The sequence below is a fragment of the Mesitornis unicolor genome, unplaced genomic scaffold, assembly GCF_000695765.1.
Source record: "Mesitornis unicolor isolate BGI_N332 unplaced genomic scaffold, ASM69576v1 scaffold3487, whole genome shotgun sequence".
In the NCBI taxonomy this organism is placed as follows: domain Eukaryota; kingdom Metazoa; phylum Chordata; class Aves; order Mesitornithiformes; family Mesitornithidae; genus Mesitornis; species Mesitornis unicolor.
The window spans coordinates 26,989-50,987 of record NW_010194156.1 but is presented as its reverse complement, the minus strand read 5'-3'; the positions used below and the strand labels follow the sequence as shown (position 1 = coordinate 50,987).

Genomic DNA, 23,999 nt, shown 5'->3' with positions numbered 1-23,999 from the left:
GGTCAGAAAAAGAAAAAGAAATATTGATAATCCAGAATAACTACTTAAAATATAATTAAGGAAATAAACCTCTTTTTCACCCTACCAGACTCTACAACATGTAAATAAAATGATCATGTCTACTGCTTTTTATAAAGTCACACAGTGAAAAATGGAGAAATGGTGTTTGAATTTTCCGGCAAAACTCCGTTTGAACTCATCTCTTGATTAACAAATACTCGATTTACTAATATTTTTTAAACCACGGAATTGAAATATTTTGTTTCCGATTCTTAGAATTAAAACAGTTTTCCTGTCCTTTACACATTGATTTCTACTGTCTTCCCGAAGACAAGAAGCCCATTCAGGGAGAAAACACTTCTACATCACCCTTTATTCACACGAACGAATTTTGAACAAAAAACCACGGTGTTTTATTTTATTCACGAATTTAAGACATTTATTAAAGCTGTGGTCTTTAAGCATAGAAATAATTCTCCCAGAGAAGAAAAATCGGGAGAATTTCAACTGAGTAACAAATGGAGAAAATCCTTACATTTTCCTCAAAACATGGAGTACATTTAGAGCCTGATTCTGCTAATTGTTACTGCCCCATTAGCCGGATGAGTTAACCTCAAAGAGATGCTCCTCCAAGGAGAATTTCTGACGTGAGAAAACACTCCCAGAGCCGAGGTTAGGGCAGCGATGAGAGTCCAGAATGTCGGAAAATGGTCACATACTTGCTCACAAGACGTAGCTAGGATAGAAGTGGTTAGTGTTCCTGTCTTTTAAATATCTCTGTGACTACAAAAGAAGACTAAGAGATTCAGCTTGGGACATTTGCTCGATAAACCCGATCTTTCTTACCACCGGCACGGCATTTTTAAAGCTTTTCCATCAAAGAAGAAATAAAATTAAATGTTCTGAGTCGCCTTTCATAGATGACGGGGTTTTTTTCTGTATTTTTCTGTTGATTCGAAATAGCTGCAAATAACCATTCCCTTTCAGATTCCTGCACATTGTTTTCCAGGAGGTAGGATTCCCGTGTGAAAAGAAGGGAGTGGAAGCTATGAGATCGGGCTTAAAGCTGATCTGGGAAGGTTAAACCTGCTAAGCCATCACACGCTCACAGCGTGTAGCTCAGCAGATGCGATCTTTCGGAAAGACTTCACCTGAGCTGCCAGTTCTGTAAAGACAGTCATGTTTTCTTCCACTGCATGTGACAGCCATTTTGCACATCTAAAATAAGTAGCAACATCGCCCCCTCCTCTCTTTCTGCTAACATTTCTTTTGTCCCCTGACCAGAAACGAGATGCACATCAAGATCAGCCCCCTTGGTGTTTTTAATACAGCAAGGAGGGGAAAAAACCTTCTCCAAAAGACTGTTTCGCTTTTCATACTATGCCTCTTGGGCTACCCAACATGGCGCCTCTGCAGTGGTTACAGATGATGTCTTCTTAATGCGTCCTACATATTTAGGCAGAAGTCTTTAATGATAGATGAGCAGTTCTCAGCTAGAGCTCCTCCCTCGGCTTGTGCGGCGGGGTTGTGGGGGGAGCTGGGGATGACTAATCGTACTCCCACAGGTCATTGCTAAAGAACAGCTGAAGGTGAATGGTAAACAAGGAATAAGTCCTCAAATCAACCCAAACCGAGCCAAAGGGGCGGGGGGATGGGGCAGTGAACTTAAGCCTTCATCTACTCGAAGTGGCTGTGCAGGCGGCCGGGGCTTGACTTTCCCTTTGTTGTGTCGGACAGGGTCCTAGAAAAGAGGCAGAAGCCCGGGGACACCATCGAGCTGACTGAAGATGGAAAGCCCATGGAAATGCCCGAGAAGAAAGCTCCGCTCTGTGACTGTACCTGCTTCGGGCTGCCCCGGAGATACATCATTGCTATCATGAGTGGACTGGGATTCTGCATTTCCTTCGGGATCCGATGCAACTTGGGAGTGGCCATCGTGGATATGGTCAATAACAGCACCATACACCGAGGAGGAAAAATTATTAAAGAGGTGGGAACACTTCCCTTGTAAATCCCGAGTCCGCTCCATACAGCTCCCAGGTCAAGCACCGTAGCTCAGGCCAGGAGGGTTCGGCAGCATTTCTCCCCATTCAGCCCGATGCTCCCCGGTCCAGGGGCGCGCGGCCCCGCTCGCACCGCCCTTCGTAGGGAAAAAAAACCAACCAAAACCCATTCCTGAAGGAGAAACAATTTCTACCGGTTATTTCTATTTTCCTTTTCTTATCCCAGCGCCATTTTTGCGGTACTAATTTACGGGCACATCTTTTTTTTCTTCCCTTTTGCACACAACCTTTAAAACCGCAGATATATCGTAAAAGAAATTTAGGGGATGGGGGAGGAAAGCGTCGAAGAAACAGCTGTCAGCGGATAAGCCGCGCTGTGACGGAAACGGGGAGGTTGTGCAGGAATGTTTGAAAACATCAGGGTGAAAGAATTTGCGTAGATAAAAGGCGTTAAATGATGAGACCCGCTTAAAAGCGGGTTACTGCCTGGCGAGAAAGAGGTGATGACTAAATACAGATGAGTGTTAAATATATAAGTCCAGAGACAAACAAACCCCTATAGCTTCCTCCTTGCACAGGTGAGAGGTAGGTGCTTACAGCCACGGCCATGCAGGCAGGGAGGCAGGGGATGCCTCGCCCCACCCTCCCTGACGGCACAGGGATGCATTTGCAAGCCCTGAGACCCGGCCTTGAAGCGGTGCAGAAGCCGGGTGGTCCCGAGGGTCCCAGCCACTCTCCAGGTATGCGCAGGCCCTGCCCCGGCTCGGGGCACACGGGGCAACACTCGCTTAAGGGGGGACCCTGCCCCTCTCCTGTCCCGCGGAGTCATGGACGACGGACGGTGCTGGTTTTATCGCTACGGTTGAGTTTGATTTGCTGCTTGTTTATCTGGCGGGCAGCCTGGAGCATTTGCTAACGCAGAGCGAGCATCTTGGAACGCCCGGTGCCCCGCGTCCTTGTCCCTGTGCCCCATCCGCCGAGTGCCGCCTCCGGCGTTAGACATCCCCCTCGACTGCCCGGCGTGAAGTTACTGCGGGTGAATGCTTTAATCTGGCACGATTACAGCCTTCCTCTTCTCTTTCTCTCCTTCTCTCCCGGTGCCTTGCATTGGAAGAAAGCGAAGTTTAATTGGGATCCTGAAACAGTTGGCATGATCCACGGCTCTTTTTTCTGGGGGTATATAATCACCCAAATTCCCGGCGGGTATATCTCGTCCCGGCTGGCAGCTAACAGGTAACTATGACCTAAATAGCCCTAGGGTCCTGTACCACCGCAAGCGAGGGGCGGCCGGGGGGCGGCGGCGGGGGGAGCGAGCCACTGAGCCCCCACGGGAACCAAGGGCAGGGGAGGACACCGGGCCCGCCGCAGCCAGGGCTACCCCCTCACCCCCCAACCCGCCCATGCTTCAGAGGCACTGACGTTTAAAAAAACAGAAAGGCACACTTGCTTGAAATGTGGAAAGGCGGATGTGATGGTGCACATTGATTCACCCTACCTCCTGGGATCTCGTGCCGGTTTCTTTTTCCTTTAAAAAGCAATTTAAGGAGGTTGTGGCAATGATATACAAACAACCAGTATTAAGAGGCAAATTCAAACATTCGTTATTTCATCCAAGCTTGAGAGATTCTTTTTTTCCACGATTGAAAGAAAGAATTTTATGATTTTTTTTTTGTTTTAATGAAAAGGAAAACCATCAGCGGGAATATTCCATCAACGCAGAAATGAATTTAGAATGGTCGAAAAACATCTTTCAATAAGACTTCCACAATGAAAAGAAGGTGCAGATGGTGCGGGGGCTTAAGGACTCGTTTCTATGGTGTCTGGCAATTTTTCAAGCACCCAGGGTGCGATTCTACCTGTTAATTAGATCCACTGAGTATTCAAGACACATGAGGCTTTCACATCCATGCTTAATGCCATAGGCTCAGCGTTCGCAGAAGGAGCGAAGGTCCTAGCGCCTCTCTTCAAAACAATAACAAATTAAGTGCAAATGGATACTAAAATCAGTAAAATATACCTTTAACTCTTCTCAGGAGTGTGCACCATCAAAGGTAGGCCTGGTAGACAGAGACACTTTGCCTGGCAAGCAAGCTTACTTGTGTGTGTTTGAGAAAAAGCAGAAGGAAAGAGGAGGGCTATGGCAAAAATGCTCTCTCAAGGTAAATGCCTTTTAGACAGAGACCTGCATTAAAAATAATGAATATTTACTAATGGAGAAATGCTCTTTAAGTGAGATAACCCTAATATCCCTCCTTTTAAAGCAAATGAAACAAAATACAACATTTATTAAACCTCGGTATGCATTACCTATCTGTTTACAAGTACCCTCTTTCTTATAATGGTTCAGAAAAGTAAAAGGCTATTTCAAGTAACAATTAACAGCCAGTTAAAGGGTTCTTTTCCTTTTCTTCCTCCTTCAAACATTTTTGTGTCTTTACGCAGTCTGTAACTCCTCAGGATTAATTGGAGTTTAAGTTTAAGTAAAGACTGCAGGATTTGACTCAGACAATCAAAAATCTGTCTTCATTCACCTGAACAACATCAGTAAAGCCATTTGAAGCAATTTGGATTTAAAGTGGTGGGACTACAGAGATTTGCAAGACAATGGCAGGGACATTCCCAGGAAAACTCAGTAGTAGAGACACACGACCTGGCATATGAGAATCAAATTTTCCTCCTCTTCACAAACATTCACCACAACAAATGAGGAATAGTTCCAGTTACTAACCTGGGTGTATTTTAATTTAGCAATTTTCACAGATTATTGTGGAAGCCTCTGAGACACTCCAACACAAGGCAAATGACTACATAAATCACAGATTTAATTAAGGAAGTAGCCATGACATACATGCCAGTAATTGCAAATTGTAAAATATGGATAGTGGCTGTGATTTATATTTAGTTTGCAGATAAAAATGGGAGAGAATAGAATGCTCTGTTGTTGGATGTGGTGGTTGGAATAACAGGGCATTGAGGTGATGAAAACTCAAGTTAGTTCCTGAATGCTATAAAGATATTTTGGCAGCTGCATGTTCAACTTGAAATTAACAGGCTGAGTGTAGGATAGAGCAGCACCCCAAACAGGGTGCAAGCCTTGATGTCCACACCCTTTCCAAGAAACTGCATGAGAAAAAGTCAGACAAGTGAGTATGCAGACCTAGAGGCCTACAGCACCAATGGAATATGAGGTACTATAAAAGTCTCTGCTGATTTATATGTCTTGTGCTACAGCCACAACTGTTCCTTCACACTGTGGTGGGAGACAGCCGAGTACCAGTAGTTTTGGGGTTTTTTTACAAACCTCACTGAATATCTTTGTGGCATCAGTAGTTTCCTTTGCATTCAGTGCAAGTCTGAATTTATACAGAGAAATGAAGTTCAGATGTGCTCTAGATAAAAACCGAGTAGACTATAGAATAACATCACCAGATTCAAGATGATCTGTGAGATACACAGTCTCTAACTCAATAAAAAGGGAGATTTTCAAGAGATTTGTTCCCTGTGAAGGAGAGAATGATTACATGGAAAAGATAGCACAAATGAAAAACTAACACCCAACTGCTAAGAGTGTCAAGGAAGGAACCTGGGAGGAGGGTTAAGGTGTGCTTTGCGAGCCTAATTTGTTATTGAAAAGGAGTTGGTGAGTGTATGGCACTGAGTTTGTTTGACATTAAGATTTAGTCTAGCAACCAATTATAGGGATTGGGTTGACATAATTCTGAAGTTTCTCTAAGGTATAACACATGGAAGAAATGACCCTCCTGTGGCATCAAGAAAACCTTTCTACACACAGTGCATTAATTTCAAGCTGGGCTGAAACCATTTATTTTGATTCTGCCCCTGTTTTAAAATGCTTACTGCCAATCAAGCATTAGCAGCCTTGAGGTCTGAACTCTAACATATTTTCTTCTACTGAGTCTGTCAATGGGTAGCATTTTACTGAGATTCTTTGTTAATTGTAGAACTCAAGATTGCTACTGCATGGTTATGCTGTTCTGCCTTTACCCGTTGCTCTTATCATGCATAGCTCCCCATTACTTCTGACAGATCAGACATAGAGATTTACAGATTTGCAGGTAGTAAATGGAGTTTCTCAGGAGTTTGCACTTGATAGCTTGGATCTCAATTTATCTCATATTGAATCACTGAGAAATTTCTGTTACAGAGTATTTTCAGACCAACGCTAAGTAAAATGCTTTATTAAAAGAGGTGTATTTACACTGCTGTTGTACTAACAAGGTCAAACAGAACCCTGCTCAAAAATTCCGGAGAACATTCAGAAACAACACATCTCCCAAGCACTTCTCTCTCAGGTGGTCAATAGATGTTGGACTAGTATGTTACAAAGGTCAGTGCTCCTGAACACTTCCAACATCTATTGACTTCTGTAGGAATAGGGAACCTTTGGTACATTGCAAGACATAATTTTTCAAAAGACGCAGATTGGGCCTCAGGCACATCCTCATTTGCAATCAGTGAAGCTTGAAATTTAAATCCCTTGAGTAGTGTGTAAAAATGGGAGGATTCCCTTTTGCTATAAGGCTAGAGACCACTTCTCCCAGAGGAGAATCTGTCCCTGGAAGATGCTGGTATGAAACCACTATATAACAGACCACAGGAGACTGGAGGAACAAAGGAAGCACAATGCAGAGTCCCATGGGTGGGTTTATTACAGCGATACCTTTTCTCAGGGTTAAGCACACAATGAACAATTAACCTTGCCATTGATTAAGCGTGATACAATGATAGCAGAGAGTATTGAGCAGGCTCTAGCAGTTTAGTGAAGGCATCTTGTCACATGGACATCCAGATTTGCAGATAATCTGGGTTACTTCTCCTGTTTGAACATATGTAGAACCTTACACTAAAAAAGTGTTCTCCTCCCCAGGCTGCAGCACACTGGAAGTAGAATTCATGGTCCCCGCAGAGATGTTTTTGTAACTATATCAAGAGAAAGTTGGCTATGATTCAGAGCTTTTGGGACTGTAGAGGCAAGAATGGACAAGCAGATTCCAGAGACAAATCCAAAAGAATATAAATGTTAATTGCTTATAATTCTTTCCAATTAGTAATAGCAAAGGTTTTTCCCCCCAGAAGTTAATAGATAGCCTTTTGTTGGTTGGTTGGTTGGTTTTGTGGTTTTTGTTTTGTTTTGTTTTTGTTCTTTTTTTAATCATTGGGGATTCAACACTATTTTTTTTCACTAAAACATAGTGGATTTTGACTAATGTGAGCAGAGTTTTCAAGAGGAAGGAACTGAGTTTCTTTTGCAATGTTTAAATTTCTTGAAAAATACAAGAAACATGAAAATTCATGTGTATTGCCCTAATACCATGTATGCACACTGTTTAATCAGCTGAGTTATTACTCATAATGGAAGCTAATGCCATTTAAAAACACATCAATCCCATCTGAATGCTTTTGAACTACAGGTTTTAAAGTCAACATTAAAGAGGCTCCCACCAAAGGGGTTGTCATGATATGATTACAATGCAATGTGAACAGAAAGGGCTGACTGTCTGGCAATGCCACCTAGTCTTAATTTCTACTTAGACCATGAAAAGAACTTTGACTAGGGATAATCAAAATTCATCTTATCTTGACAGATTTTAAAAAGCAAACAACTTTCTTAGTGACTGAAATATTAAAAGAAAGATAATGAAATTTGTTGTTTAGTGGGTCTCCAACTCTATCATTCAAAATTTGATTTAAATGGAATGCAGTGTGTTTAAATGTTCTGAAACAAGACAAGGAATGTCGTCTTCTGGTATGAAATTCAGAAATATGATTTAATAATTACATTCTCTTGTAATATTTTAATAACTGAACAGATTTTGCTGTTCTGATGCTTTGAAAACAGAAAATTGGAAGCTGGTGCAGGTTTTCTTGACTCTGAGCTCCTCCAGGAAGAGTTATACTGTTTAACTGAGTGAGTTAACAAGTCCTCCAAACCTCAGGTGTATTGCGTCATTCCCAGAATATGCCTATCTCTGCCTGTCTACTGTATAAGGATTGCAGGTTACTTGTGTTACTTGCTTGGGTCATCACATGGTTTGATGAAACCTCTTCTTTTTGTGTTTTGGACAACCAGGTGAGTGCTTGTTACTCAACCAGTGATATTTATCACACTGGGAGACTGATAATTAACTGGCTAGTGTTTGTGAACCTGTCAAAGTTACGATACTGCTGAATAATCCTTAATCAAGATCTACTGTGATATTCAAATTTCATCAGCCATTTTGGGAATATGCATCAATGCTGATAAACTTGTGGGTAGAAAAAGAACTGGACAATCCGATTATATATTAAATAATTGGATTTGGTAAACTGAGTTCTGTTTAATATATATGACACTCAAAAGCAAAGTAATATCAGGGAGTGGGAAAACACCCTGGAAAGCAGCCACAGTGAGTGGGATCCTAAGTCATGCTGAACTAGAAACTCATCATGAACTTCTAACATGATGCTCTAATAAGGAAGTTGATGTAATCCTGGGATATTTATTTTTCTGGTTTTAATGCAGTGAGTGTATTTAGGTTAATGACACTGACCCTAGGTTGTTGTGGGCAATTTGGGCAGATGCATGTTAATATGAGCATCAAAAAAATTAGAGATTTATTTAGAGAAGTTTAATTACTTAAAAGGTTGTAGCATATAACGTCATCTAGTAAAATAAATAGCAAGAACGATATATTGCAAATATCAGCATACAACAAAGAATACTAGGAGATAGTCTGATTACAAAGTGTATATATAACTCCACTGGAAAAAGTGTTGGGTATAAATGTATGCTTCAGTCCCATGGAAAAAAATCAATAAGTGACAGCCATATAAATGAAAAAAAGCATAAATATTAACAATAATGACTGGCCACCAGTGGTCCAATCAGAGAAGTTATATGCTAGATTCTTCTTCTCTGGGTGTTAAATTCCTATATTGGAAGTTATATTTTAGCTATTATAAGGAAATATTTTCTGTACAGGGATAATTAAACAAAATATAAGGGATAATTAAATGAAACATAATAGTTAATGCCATAGCAAATGTCAGGCTAGATGGCCTTAAAACTAAGCACTTGTTTTGTCTTTAAACTATAAATCTAATAATTTTATTTATATTAACATTACCTCTTCTACATTCATGTTATTGCAAGGCTGCAGCTGTCTGTGAATAATCTACCTGCTGTGTTGTTATGTATATATGGAAAGGTGTGAAGCTGTACTGTTTTTTACTGCCTCATCTCAGGATAATTTAAATATTGTTATATTTTAAATTCTGATACACTCTTTAAAAGTTCTTTAAAAACCATGCTGGAAATCTATAATAAAACCCTTACCCTATCAAAAGCGTTACAAAAATTCTGTGCCAGTATTTCCTCACTGATTTTGTAAATGAACAGTTTAAATACTAATAGTAAATCAGGAAAGATTATCTCAAATTAATGGGTCATTGTTAGATTACAAAGGATAGGGAATTAATTCTAAGTTTTGCAAGTATATGTTTAAAATAGAAATGCAGGGTTTTACTGCATGTGCAAAGTACTGTTTCAAAATTAGGCCTGCAAGAATCAGACTTTTTTTTTGGGAAAACAAAGCTTAGTGACTATTTCAGCTCATTTGTATATACTCAAACATTAGAACACTTACACAACGAAATAAAAAAGGCAGAATAGAATGAATTTTTAAAATAATTAAAGTCACCTTATAATTCTATGATAATGACCTGTATTTCTCATTACTTGTTAAACAGCAGATCCTGGCACTATTTTTATCAAGAATCGTCACTACATAACTATTCTAAATTCCTCTACAATGCAATTATCTCTCATTTATGTTGAACTCTTCATCATTGTCACATTCTAACCTGAATGAAAATATATAAATCAACCTTTCACTTCAAACTAATCTTTGTTTTTAAAATGCCATCCATCTTGTTATTAAATCCTTCTTTCCAGCAAGTAATCCGATGGGATTATTTGCATGCATAAACTGAATATTTCAGACAGTACACCAGTACATCTCATCTCAGCGTCACAAAGACTTTAACTGAAACTGTATCATTAATGTGTCAGTGAAACCAGAATATTTCTCCCTAACTCAGTCTTAATGACAACAAGCATAAAAAATGTAAGACAAAATATTAGAAATACAAGTCCAAAGACTTACTAAAACTTTACATCTTTATGTTCTTCTGTGTTAAAAAGAGAAATTATTCACTCTACTTTAGCAGGCAGACATGTTGTGTGTTTTTCTGATTTACAAACATTTTACAATTCACAGCATGATCAGAGGATTTGTGGATTGTTAGACAACAGTGAGCTTCTGAACTTCTGAAGATATAAACTGACCTTCACTCTAAGAAAGAACACCCAAAGTTGTACTTGACAACTCCACCTTTCAGGTTCAGTTCAAAATCCTGCAGATTAAATTGGGCTCTGATCCCAAGCACTGGTGTTGGGTTCTTCTGCCAATATTGTACAAAAATCCCAAGATGATTTTGTCACTCTACTGCATTGCAGGATCTCTTAAGCACCAGTCACTGCAAGAAGGGGACTGGGAAACCATTTACGGGTGTCTGGTACCGCTGCTACCTCTGCCATATGGCTCAGGGCCCTTCCATTTTTCTGTCATGAATGATGAAGCTGTTTTCACAATTTAATGACACAACAAGGGATTTGAATGTGGGTTTTGGTTGATAAAAGGGGGCCTCAGATGTGTGACAAAAATTAATAATGTATCCAAGCCCTTATTATACCAGATTAGATGGCGGGAGGTCGGCTTTTACATATTAATGCTTCATGAAGGGCTTATAATAAGATTTAGTATGAAGGGCACACAGACACATCTCCCTCCTCCCTTGTACACATATGAATGAAAATAACCTGGTTTATCATGTTTTTTAAAACCCAAATAAAAGCTGCCATACTATGGCTTTTTGGCCACGCCCATGACCTGGTTTTTTCTTTTTTTTAAAACCCAAAAAAAACCCTGCCATACTATGGCTTCTGGCCACAGCCTATTAGCAAAGAGGATCGGTTTTAAGCTATTCTCTCATGAAGCTCATTCAACCTAAGACTGGAACTTGCAAACAAATGTTCCTCTCTAAAGACAAAGGTAGTTTATTCTGTCTTCTTTGCTGGGCAGCTGAGTTTGTCAACCAGTCTAATACTCAAGGCATAATCCCAGCTTTGTTAGTCTTATGCCATTTTATGCAAATTAAAGGCCTGAATCAGAAAAAACCCACTACATTCTGTCTATCTTTTATGAAGCCATAAACTGTCAGGGTAGACATTTCACATTAATATGTCTGTGGTAGAAGGGTCAACAGGGTCATCAGTAAATTAGCCTATACTACAGAAAAGTATGAATGATGATACGTGTCTCAGAGTAGCTAAAGAGTGTCTCTCCATACTGGATTAATTTTCAGTTAGTCCATTTCAAATACATAAACAGAAATAGAAATTGTCCCAAGAAAGGTAGTCAGCATGATTACAAATTGAAAAGACAACTAGAGTAAGAGAAATATTGTCAGGCTTATTTAGATTACAAAGTGACATAATAAGTACTCACTTAATAAACATCAGTATAGGTAATATAAATATTCCAAATGTGTGGCTACTTCCAGTTTGCAGTCAAGGAGATAACCATTGACATAATGGCAAAGAGCTGAAAAAGACGCAAACAGTTGTCACAATATATTGCTGAGGAAAATTAATCTTTTCAGAAGTTAGTAAGAGCACTATTTACATTTACATAAATTGAAAGCAAGTAAACGATTATTAATGGTGTTAAATTTATAGCTTCCAAGCCAAATTCAAGGAATAACATTATAGGCTAAAATATTATATTCTCTGTTACTGAGAAGCACCTGTGTTACTCTCAGTTGACTAGTACAAGTCTAAAATTGTGGACTTTTGGAACTATTTGGATATAGAATAGCAGTGATCCTCAAGACACTTATACGCAGAATTTGACCCTGCTTCTTCAGATATAACTAACAAGAGTAGGATTATGCCTGAAATTTGGATTTATTCTTGCATTCCATCCTCTGTTAATCCAAATCCTTTGAAATCAATACCTGTAGAAAATTTGCCACACAGTTTACATGAAATTACACCTGATGCTTTCAGACCAAGCTGATAAAGAAGCTTATCATTTATTTGGACTATATCAGCCAAATAAGTTAAAACTGCAGATAACTTTACTCTCAGTTCTCTCCCAGGTTCTGAGCCTCCACAAATTCTTAGTGCATGTGTGGTACCTTATAACCAAGGTCCCCTTCAGAGGGGAAAAGACTAAACCTCTGAAACAAAATCTACATGTGCTTTTAACATAGTTAATTCCAGGCACTGTGTCCAACAGGTAACCTTAATCACCTCTACATGCTTTGATACTTCACCCCAATACAATATGTATACTGGGTTTCATACAAAAAAATGCTATTTAGGTTGATTGCATGAAAACACTGTAGTCCCTTTGCTCTGAAGGAATCTGCATTTGCTCTGAGCAGTCCAGATAAAATCAGCTGTAACACGCAGCCTGTATGTCAGAAAACACTCCACAAAGCAGTACAGATACAGTTTTTGAGCCCATCACATAGCACTTTTCCTCTCAATCAGCTTCACAAAACATTTTAAAGTGAAAACCACATGTGATTTCTTTGATAATGATATTATACATCTCTAAATCAGCAAACACACTTAAATCACAGCCTAGACCCTGGAACTTGCTAAGGTAATTTGAATTAGATCGTCTTGGTTTGAAACATGATCTAGCAGATTACATACTTAAAGAGCAAGCTAGCCCACATTTAATGAGCTAGAAGGAATGAGTCAGAGTTTTATCTAGACATACATGGACATAATGAGTTGTAAAACGAAACCGGAGGTTTGAAAGATTCCCCAGCTGAATTCAAACTGAATTCAAGCTGAAGAATAAAGAAGATGAGATTAAGAGGGCCTGGCTTACTTAGCAATGCAAAAGAAAGAAGATAGGATTGCTTGTGGGGTAAACTGCAGAGATCAAACGACTGAAATAAAATGGCATAGGTAGAAGATATCTACTGGATGTAGGAAGTAACAAGCTGGAAAGGCCTCCAAAAGAAGTAGGACAAGTACTAGTTACTTTTGAAATGGAACCTGATCTGCTTATGAAAGGATGATGTAATGCATTTGCTGGTAAGTGCAATGATCAGAATTTTATGACCCAGGAATCATCATAGATTTTCACGATGCTGTCATCCAGCAGTGCCCAAGTTCTTTATAAGACACACACTGACATATCAAAAATAGGTCTGTGAACAGGCAATGGAAAACTTTTTAGGGTCTTGATTTGACTTTTATGAGTCAGTGACAATAATGGTGCTTGCAGAAGGCAGAAGGCTAAAGGAACCTTGTATTACTGATACACATTGACTTAGTCTCTGCATGGCATTTCACCCTGGTGCTTGATCTAGTCCTTGCATGCACCATTTTGCTAAAAGACTTGTGACTGTTCTGGGATTTATTTATCTTCAAAGCTGACAGGTAAAATCACAGCAAATTCAGGTTGTCAAAATGTTCATGTTCTGTATGAACGTCTAAGAAAATCTTCATCACATCTGATATGAGTAGAGATAAACTTTGTAAGAAAGGAAATGTTAACTGGCAGCTAAACCTCTGACACTTCTACATGTTCAGTCACTGCACAACTCAAAGAAAAAATAAGTTAAAAAGGATGATCACAAATTGTCATTGCTAGCAACTTTTGCAGCAGGAAGGATTCTGAAAAACTGCTGCATGCCTACAGGCATTCCAGCTAGGTCCTGTCCTGTTTCTCCCTAGACATTATGTTCCACTGAAAAAAAATTAAACTTTTAATCCTGCATGCAGCCTTGTATTTCCTCTCAGACAAGAAAGTCTTTGGATTGTACAAAAATTTAGCATAATCAGTTCTATGTTGTGTTGTTGGCCTTTTGCAGAAGGAAGTGTGTCAAAGATAGTGGGTAGAGTCACAGTAAAAGATAATAAATTTTAGTAATCTTGAGCTGACAGAATAGTCTAAAAAATCTCTTTGTACAACACATGTTCAGCTGCTCAGAGATGCTGCTTGGGAGTCTCCCAAACAAACACTGTTCAAGAGAGAACATCAAAAAGTAATGAAGACCCTGTTTATTTTCTGATGAAAATAACGTCTTCTAGAATATGATCAGTATTACTATAAAATTCTTAAGTGCAGAGCTTGTATGTCCCAGCGAAGTTAATGGGCTACATTTTCCATAGTTTCCTGTTTACAGTCAGAATAAACCATCTCATAATATTTTAATTTAATTTATTTTAGCAGTGTGAAATGCTTTCATACACATCTCCCCTCCCCTCCATAATTCTCTAGAAAATTAACAAAATAATCACACTTTCCTATTCTGTAGATAGGTCTTTCATGAAGTAATGATCAATGGGGTTTTGGAGGTTAAAACTATTCAATTATAGTCCTGAATGAATTTTCTATTGAAAACTTTAGGTTATCATGAAAAGAAATGTGAAACCTTCTATGCCTTCATAGTTCTCAATGTAAATCCATTAAAATATCTGCAATTTTGATTTGTAGTTGTCAGTGACCAACACTTACTATTCTGTAATTATTTTTGATTTTAATGAAATGGCATTCATAATTCAGTGATACAGGATATATTAAAACATCTTTAACTTACAGTAGTTTATCTTTTACATAAATGTTAAAAAATATGATTTTGAATATACAAAGTTAATATTTGATTTTTATTATTTTTAAAGGATAAAGTTTAGTTAAGGTACTTCATATGCTTTAGAACAGGCGTATTATTTGGTTTCCATAACAGTTTCATTTTTGCAAAGTTGGACCATTTATTCAGAGAATAGAGAGACATAGATAATTGCAAATCTGTCAATTATATTACAAAATTGCATAAATAGAAATACAAGGGCTTCAGACAATGATGATCTGTCTCCTCTCTATACACATAGGAAAGAGATTTTAGCTTTACAGAGTCATTGTAGCAATTTTTACTCCCAGTCATTGGGATAAAAGGATGTTTCCAACCAGGACCCCTTACTTTCAGATATCATATGTGCAACCCAGTATGTCACCCATCTGGCATTCGGCATTTGGCATGCATCTGTGCTCCCACTGTTCTCAGCTCAGTTTTCGAGCTGGCACTTCTTCCAGCCGAGTAGCAATATCTATAGTGTGTTTCCATGCAGAATGCTCATGTAATACGAATTGCCTGGAAAAGGTAGATGAGAATAGTGGGGCTGCACCGATGCAGAGATTAGAAATCCAGAGATGAAAATAAATACATTTCTTTCTCTTTAGTTTGAACCCAAAGAGAAAAGTGAGCCAGCTGCATTGAAACCCAAAAAGATTAATTCCCCCTGCAACCTCATTCCATTCTAAGCATTTTTCCTGAATTGTCAGAGTAATTTCCTTCCTCTGCTCCCATCCCAAATGTCTCTTAGTCAAATATGATTTTGCTATTATTACTACTTGTATTACAGAAGGACTACGTCACAGCACATGACCTTCATATAATGCCAATGTCAGTAAAACACCGAGGATCAATGTTAGATTCTGTCTTTTGGGACTGAGTCTACCAAGTCTAGAAAGAGAAATAGATAACCAAAGTGTAATTCTTTGTTTCTGGGCTTATTCTGGTCACTTACGAGGAATGGGATTTATCTTTTTTTCCTCTCTTTGACATACTACTTTTGTATTTAATTTATCTTCTTCTGTATATGGTTATTTTCTTCTGTATATAGTTACACAGTTGTTGATTTTGTGTCAGAAAGGAATTTCTCCCCCTGAGTCTCAGGATTGTTGAATGTACGTCAGGGCATTTTAATTCCCTCTTAAAGCCAGGGCTGAGAATGATGGCAATGTCATTGGCCTTTCCTGCTCCGTCACTGTGGCATACTGTAGTTTTCCCAGAGTTTACCTTGAATCTGCTAAAGCTCTTCCCTTTGTGCCATGACATCAAAATATGTTTTGTGGGGTTTAGAGTGTGTGTAGCATGAAATGAATGTTCAGGGATACCTCTGAATGAAAATTCAGCAGCACATCTGCATGCAATTCCTAGGCTGGGCTCAACCCAAGGGGCACCATGCAACGAGACTTGACTTGACTCTAAGAGATGTGAACTCCAGTGGTGTTTGTGCTTGAGGTTTAAAGCCTTCTCCACAAGCCCATGCCTCTCTAGAATGCATGAGCAAAGGCACTGAAAGTCTTATTTTAAACATGGAATTATGTCTGTCTGAGAATGTGCATAATTCCTCTTCAAATACAATAAATACAACTATGGAACCCTACATACTGTGGATTTGCCATGGAAACATAAGGAACTTAAAGAAAAACATGGTTTCTAATCCATTCTTTGAGTTAACATTGTAGCAAAATCAAACAAATGAGAATTGTCTGAGAAGCAGAAATTAAACTGAAGAGCATAACAGATCATAAAATCACTACCTTAATAAACATAACAAAATGTGAAGCACAAAAAAAGAACAACACAGTTTTGAGGTTTGATGTGTGGGTCAGTAAAACACCTCGGAAATGCCTTAGGAACAATTAGGAACATTCCATTTTCCAATTAAATATATTAGAATGCAAACAACATTCTAATATATTTAGGTTTATTGTAGCTGAAAATAATTCTTATTTGATCTAAATAATGATAAATGTAGTTAGCTGAGATATTTAAAACAATAAAATCGGAAGTTTGTACAAAACCCAGGACTATGTCACAATACTCTGTTAGGAAAAGGAATTTAGTATTTATGGAGCTGAAATAAATGCAACAAGACGAAAGAACACAAAGGGGAAATACTGACTATATTTATGGATATGCACCGAGAGATGCAAAGCAAATGTAGGAAGATGTATTTGCTTTTGTCTGAAAGTTATAGAGGAAACTGGGTCACTAAAATAGTCATGTACTAAATTCATAGTGCTGCTTTTAATATGCATTTAAGAAAAAGGATTAAAAAGCCACTTCTGACAAGAATAATAATTTAACTCTAATTTATTCTACTCTTAAATCCATAGATTTTTTTTGGGGAAGAAATGATCTATTTTTGAGAAGGCTGGTCCTATAAAGCATAGTTCTGAGAGAGAATTGACTTACAAGAGACACTGTGGAATTATTTCGTTATCTGCTCCCCCATGTAACTAAATATTCACTTGTACTTGTGTGTCTAAATACAGGCAAAATTTTCATTTGGAAGGTGCATATCTCTGATCATTCCTTAAACTACATTTACCCTTCTCTTCTAGAAGAAACAGGCTCACGGAAACAGCTTTTCTTTAGTGAACATGAGAACAAAGGCAATTCTGGGAAACACAGCTGTGGCAAACTGAAGCTGATTTCAGATGCAGTACTGAAAAACTAAATATCCTCGAAGAAACAGTTACACACCATAACAATTTTGTAAATCACATCCTTTTAAAGAGATATAATTTTTAAATTATCTATTTTAGTATGATTTTAATGGGAATAGTGATTTAGAAAGAGTTGCTCTGATTCACACTAGCTAAGAATCTTCTCCAAAAAGTCTGTGCACAATCAGAAACTTAAAACCATATCACTACATTAGGCATTTAGATAAATATCTTTTCAGAAAAGAAACAGGAAAGGCTACAAACCAATCAGTCCTTTCTTCCTGCTTACAAGCAAAAAAGGATTTTCTTGATGAACCTTTAGAACAATTGAAGTCTATTGCTCTTCAAAAATTTCTAACAGGAACATCTAACTTTTTAAAAGAATTTGCAAAAATCACAAGCAAAGCTCCTGTGAGTCTCAAACTCCTTTAATTAATAATAATAATAAAAAGGAAATGAAAATCACGACACCATTATGGTTTTTGTGAACATATGAGGGTATTAAAATGTAAGGAAATGAACTGCACATACTTTTGGAGTAGAAACTTACTCATGAAGAAATTAAGAGTAAAGACAGAATTCAGGCCAAAATAATTCACACAAAACAACACAAATACATGCATCAGTGAGCTCCAGTAAATGTATTGAACATACTGCCAAACAAAGCCAGAAATGTGCTGCACAACCAGCCAGGTGTTGTTTAACATGAAATTGAGATCACAGGGAACACAATGAGGAGATGAGATTTAAAGCTACTTAACAAAGCTTCCTTACTGTGCCAAGTAGCTTTTTTTTCTGCTGCCCTTTAATATTTGTCAAATAGAAGTGGAGTATACTCAGTCTGCTATTTAAAGATGCATATCAGGCTGTAATTCTAAATAAAGAATGTGAAACATAGATGTCTTTGGAATGAATTTTTGGTTTGAAACTTAGCACTTCTTCCTGCTTCTTTAGCCTAAGGTCTATTTCTCACTAACTTATGGCACTGTACCAATTTCTGAAGAACACATGCTAAGGTTAAAGGTCTCTGTCAAATCCGTTCCACATCAGATACCAGGATGCCATATGTTAAGACATCTCCAGAATTTATCTTAGCATTACATAGTTTTGTATAAAGAAAGTGGCCAGACACTACTCTTGGCTTCAGTCCTTTACATAGTTCCACTGAAGGGAAAATGGGGTGGGGGGAAAGGATTAATTCCACAACAAAATAATGAATAACATGAAAAAAATGATACAATAATGCTGGAGAGAAGACTCTGTCCTACCAAAGGCAGATATTAATTGAATCAAAATAAAATTCAGTCAAAGCAGTGGAATTTTGAAAATGACTCATCTCTTCACACATTGATTTAGACCTTCTGATGTGCCTTATTTTAAGCAATTCCTAGGATGCTGTTGAAATAAAAATCAACAATATTCAATGAATAACCTCTAAAAAAACAGCAGAAAGAATAATCTGTTTTCTATGGATATGTGTTTCCAGACTGATTAAATCTTGTGTCAAAGAAAATCCCAGCTCTATTTGAAATTCTTTCTGCTGCTTTGGCATTTATAAAAGAGGATTCTCTTCTGCTTTATAAGTGGTGAATGCATGGTGCCACTTTCTTACAAATAAAGCACTAATGAGAATCTCTTCTCATTGGCCACCTGTTTTAGCAAAATATTTGGAGACCTGATTTCAAATTTCTCCACAAGGTGGCAAATTCAATCAGTTTTGGTTGAAATAGATGTGAAAATTAACTAAAGGAAAGACTAGGCACATATAAGGAGTGTAAGATCTATACCTGTGATTGCATAAGATGTATTTCCTTAAGAAATTATGCTAATTAGATCTATACATCAATGTTTGGTATGGGTCTTATCAGACAGATTATTACACTAGATGGAAGTAGACACTAATCTAGTCTAACAGCTAGCATATTCTCTACATAAAGAACATATATTTAAATACATCTGTGTTGATATGTGAGCATATGTGGAATAAGTCAACTGGAACAACACTGAAGTTATTTTCTTTCCTTTTTTTTCCACCTTTACAGAGTATTTGGTGCTGCTATACTTCTGACATCTTCCCTCAACATGTTAATACCGTCTGCAGCCAGGGTGCACTATGGGTGTGTCATCTTCGTTAGGATCTTGCAAGGCCTTGTAGAGGTACAGAAAAATTATAAAATATCCAGTAAATATGATAGATGCTTGTTAGCTTTTAATTAGCAATTATAACTTTTCAAGGTACAACAAAATTTGCTTTCAGTTTATTACTGACTTTCGGTGTAGTGGATTTCAATGTATAAATTAAAGCTATTTCATCTTCATTAACTTAAAAAATTACATAGCAAAGATTTTGCCTTGCCGAGAAGCCAGTGAGATGCATATTTAACACTGAAATCCTGCACTACATAGGGCTTATACTGGTGCTATTCTCAACAGTTATTTGCTGTCCAGCCTCACAACTAAATCTATAATAACGAATTAAACTTCTATCATAGGCTCTGACCATGCTTTTGTTGGAATGAATGAGTTTTATCTTAATTTAAAAGAGAAAAAACCTGAGCCTGCCTTCTAAATTTATTTGTTTGCTTGTTTCTTTACTGAAAAGCAGATTTTCAGGCCTATGATGGCTGGTTCTTTGTTTCTCAGGGCTACACACTTGTGTTATATAAGCTCATTTCACCTCATGCACTTTATTGTATGAAGACTCCAAAAGTGGGTGCAGAATGTGCCTGAGAGTTAGGTAACCAACAATCGAGTTCTTAAGAGTATATGTGAATAAATATCCATCCATTCCTGAAAAATGATCTGTGTGTACAGAAGTGTGTTTAACTGCAAAGAGGACAAGAAGAGAAGCAAGTGGGTAATTAAAAAATAAAATAGCTATTTTAAAGCCATTCATTTCTGTGATACTATTCAAAGGAGTTGTGAATGTAAGCTATCTCAAACAGGATCATTTGAAGAAAGTTTTCAATAAGTCATCAATTGTCATAAGACAATCTTAAGGTTACATCTTTACTTTTCTTGAAACTGAAATAAAAAGACTGAAATGAACATGTCACTGGTTATAGGATCTTTTTTCAAAACAGAAGATTGTATTTTACAAACTTTTTGTTTATTAAGACTGATAATCTCAACCTTTATGATAATCTCAACATTTGCCAGAAATTATTAATTTTTTCTACTTCTTGCATTTGAAATAAAATAAAAAATTAAGAGAACAGTGACTCTATATAACTATACATACATCATATTATTTTTAGAGCACTAATTTTATGAAAAATTACTGTTTATTTCATATTAAATTTCTAAAATTTCAACACTGCAAGACATGATGATTTCTGTGTAGTTTTCCTATCATTGGGTTAAAGGCTGGTTTTGAAAAGAAACTTAAAAATAACTGGTTTGAAATTGAACCAACTAACTTCAGCCAATTATTTGCTTAAGTGCTCAGGAAAGTTCATTTAAGACAAAGGTAGTGAAAAACTTCAAGCTTAACATTATGTTTTTAAGTTCTTATTGATCTTACTTTCTAGTTTTGGAGCAGTGGAACAGTAATCTGTATTTCCTAAATTGTACTTTAAATGTTAGTTCAAAAATGTTAGAAGACCACCAAAACTAAGGGTTGGAGGAATGAGCCCAGTATTAGAAAGATGTCAGAAGGTCTGTGCTTTCGCCCTTCTTTTAACTCTGGTACTTGTGATTAAGATTCTTTCTTTTTAATTCTTTGTAATTCTTTCCTGGAAGGGGAAGCAATAGGAAATAATTATGTTTTATATCTGTATCATAAGGCTTCTTTCATGATTTGAAGTGATATACAAAACGCATTTAAATTTTGATAGAAATTGAAGTTTTTCTATGGCTGTGCTCAGACTTGACTATAGAAATGCAAAGCACCCTCAATTTCTTGTTTGTAGCAATTAAAAATAATGCAAAGACAACGAACTGAGTGACTGATTAGCATTAGCTAACTTGTGGCACACTCATTCCCCAGGGGGTCACCTACCCTGCCTGCCATGGTATTTGGAGCAAGTGGGCCCCTCCATTAGAAAGAAGTAGGTTAGCAACCACTTCCTTTTGTGGTAAGTAACTTTCTATCTTCATCTTTCATTTGTAACATAAAAGTATTTTGAGTCTGAATTTTTCTCCCTTTTCATCCACACATCTTGTTTTGTAGGTTCCTATGCAGGAGCTGTTATTGCAATGCCTTTAGCTGGAATTCTAGTGCAATACACCGGGTGGTCTTCTGTGTTCTATGTGTATGGTATGCATTTTTGCTCATCTCAATCCAATACTGTACAACCTTACTCTATCCCTTCTAAAAACATGAAAGCTACTGTTAAGAGGTCAAAAAGAAAGGGAAGTGGGTACCTAAAGCTAAAAATACAGTCTAGAGAAAAGGACAATGAAAGAAAAGAGTTTAAAGGAGAGAGTAGAAAATCGACATTATTAAATAAGAACAGAAGCAAGTCCATGGTGAAACCTTCATCTTTTCTAGTATAAGTAGTGCAAACATACAGATCTGCAAAGTCTCAGGTCATGTAACATTGCTCTTTCATTTATACAACTGTACATTTAGAGTACCTGCCCTGACTGTTATGTCCTGATTTTTATCTGAAGACCTACATAAAAAATGTAGGATCAAACATTGGCTGGATGGTTGGGCCCAGAGAATGGTGGTGAATAGAGTTAAACCTAGTTGGTGGTTGGTCACGAGTAGTGTTGCCAAGGGCTCAGTGTTGGGGCCATTCCTGTTTAATACCTTTATAAATGATCTAGATGAGGGGGTTGAGTGCACCCTCAGTGAGTTTGCAGAAGACATCAAGTTAGGTGGGAATGTTGATCTGTTTGAGGGTAGGAAGGCTCCTCAGAAGGACCTGGATAGGTTGGATCTATGGGCTCAGGCAAGTTGTGTGAGCTTTAACAAGTCCAAGTGCTGTGTCCTGCACTTGAGCCACAACAACCCCCCAGCACCTTGAGTACTGTGTTAAATTTTGGGCACCACAGCATAAGAAAGACATTGAGGTGCTGGAGAAGGTCCAAAGAGGGGTAACAAAACTGGTGAAGAGTCTTGAGAGTAAGATTTATGAGAAGCAGCTGAAGGACTTGGGGTTGTTTAGTCTGAAGAAAAGGAGGCTGAGGGGAGACCTTATCACTCTCTACAACTACTTGAAAGGAGGTTGTAAAGGAGTAGGTGTGGATCTCTTCTCACAGGTTACAACCGATATGACAAGAGGAAATGATGCCAAGTTACACCAGGGGAGGTTTGGGTTGGATATTAGGAAAGACTTCTACACTGAAAGGATTATCAAAGACTGGAACAGGCTGCCCAGGGAAGAGATTGAATCACCATCCTTGGATGTATTCAAAAGCCATGTAGATACGGTACTCAGGTACATGGTTTAGAAGTGGTCATGATAGAGTTAGGTAATGGTTGGACTTGATGATCTTAAAGGTCTTTTCCAACCATAACAACTCTATGATACTATGATTCTGTAACTTCATTCACACTAGTTGGTGTACCTTAACTTACACTGATGATGTAAAGACCCAAAGGAGTTTATTCTGCAGTGTAAAGCTGATGTGAATTAGGGGGAAAGCTTATAGAAATTTAATAAACTACTCAGGAAGCGCACTGCTATGCTGAAAACAATGCCACAATCTTCTATTTTACTGGTAAAAAATTTAGTGCAGTAATCAAACAACAGTTGCTTAAAGCAGAAAGGAACTTCATTTCACGGGGAAATGAAATGGAAGCTGTTTCATTGCATTGTATTGTACACATTGATGTTAAAATATCAGTGAATATTCACTTATAGTGAAATTATTCTGTAAATGAAACAAAGAGGACTTCACTGTGCTCTAGCTCTGCATGTATTTTGCACAAATACTGCTTGCATTATCTGACTCTCTGCTAGAATGACTCAGTAGAGATGCAGTAACAACAATTGCCGTTTAAACCCGTCATAATTATTCACCTATTTTTTCCTTGTTTGCTGCTTTACTGTGCATTTCTTTTTAAAGTCTTTCTTTCCATTCCAAAGGGAGCTTTGGTATAGTCTGGTATATGTTTTGGCTTTTGGTTTCATATGAGAGTCCTGCAAAGCATCCTACGATCACAGATGAAGAAAGGAGATACATAGAAGAAAGCATTGGAGAGAGTGCCAACCTCCTAGGTGCAATGGAAGTAAGAATGTTACTCGTACACTTGTTTCCCATGAGATAGTAACAAAAACAACAAAAAAATTAGAAACAATAAAAAAATCAAACATGGATTTTTAAGACATAAAAGTATTTTTCAAACTTTTTTGGAGAGTGGAGAGATCTGAACTCTGCTGATAAGATTTCTGGGTAGATATTGCTTCTGCCCAAAGAGAACACAGGTTCCAGTTCTTCAAGCAGCTCACTCATGGAATTTATGCCTCTTTTTCTGCTCCAAAGTATAACCCTGCCTCTCCCCAGCTACATTTCAAATTGCAGCTTTACTGAGACTTGAGTTCAAGTGGTTCATTTCCTTCCTGTATGAAATCTTCAGGAAGGTTATCCTCTTCCTAAAAGTAAACTGGAGGAAAATCACTACTCAGTGTCTCTTGACGTCCTCAGAACATCAGAAACA

The 23,999-nt window shown here is 37.7% G+C and overlaps 1 protein-coding gene across 1 annotated transcript in view; it reads left to right on the top strand.

The window, feature by feature from the left end:
- Positions 1-1,737: 1,737 nt before the first annotated feature.
- SLC17A6 (solute carrier family 17 (vesicular glutamate transporter), member 6) overlaps positions 1,738-23,999 on the top strand; it is a gene marked incomplete at its 5' end in the record, with an annotated part of 30,529 nt that continues 8,267 nt past the window's right edge. Inside the window, 6 exons of the mRNA XM_010187688.1 lie at positions 1,738-1,990; positions 3,118-3,236; positions 19,432-19,546; positions 21,378-21,465; positions 21,561-21,647; positions 23,428-23,570. Coding sequence (XP_010185990.1) covers positions 1,738-1,990; positions 3,118-3,236; positions 19,432-19,546; positions 21,378-21,465; positions 21,561-21,647; positions 23,428-23,570 — 805 coding nt within the window. The remainder of the gene's footprint in view (positions 1,991-3,117; positions 3,237-19,431; positions 19,547-21,377; positions 21,466-21,560; positions 21,648-23,427; positions 23,571-23,999) is intronic.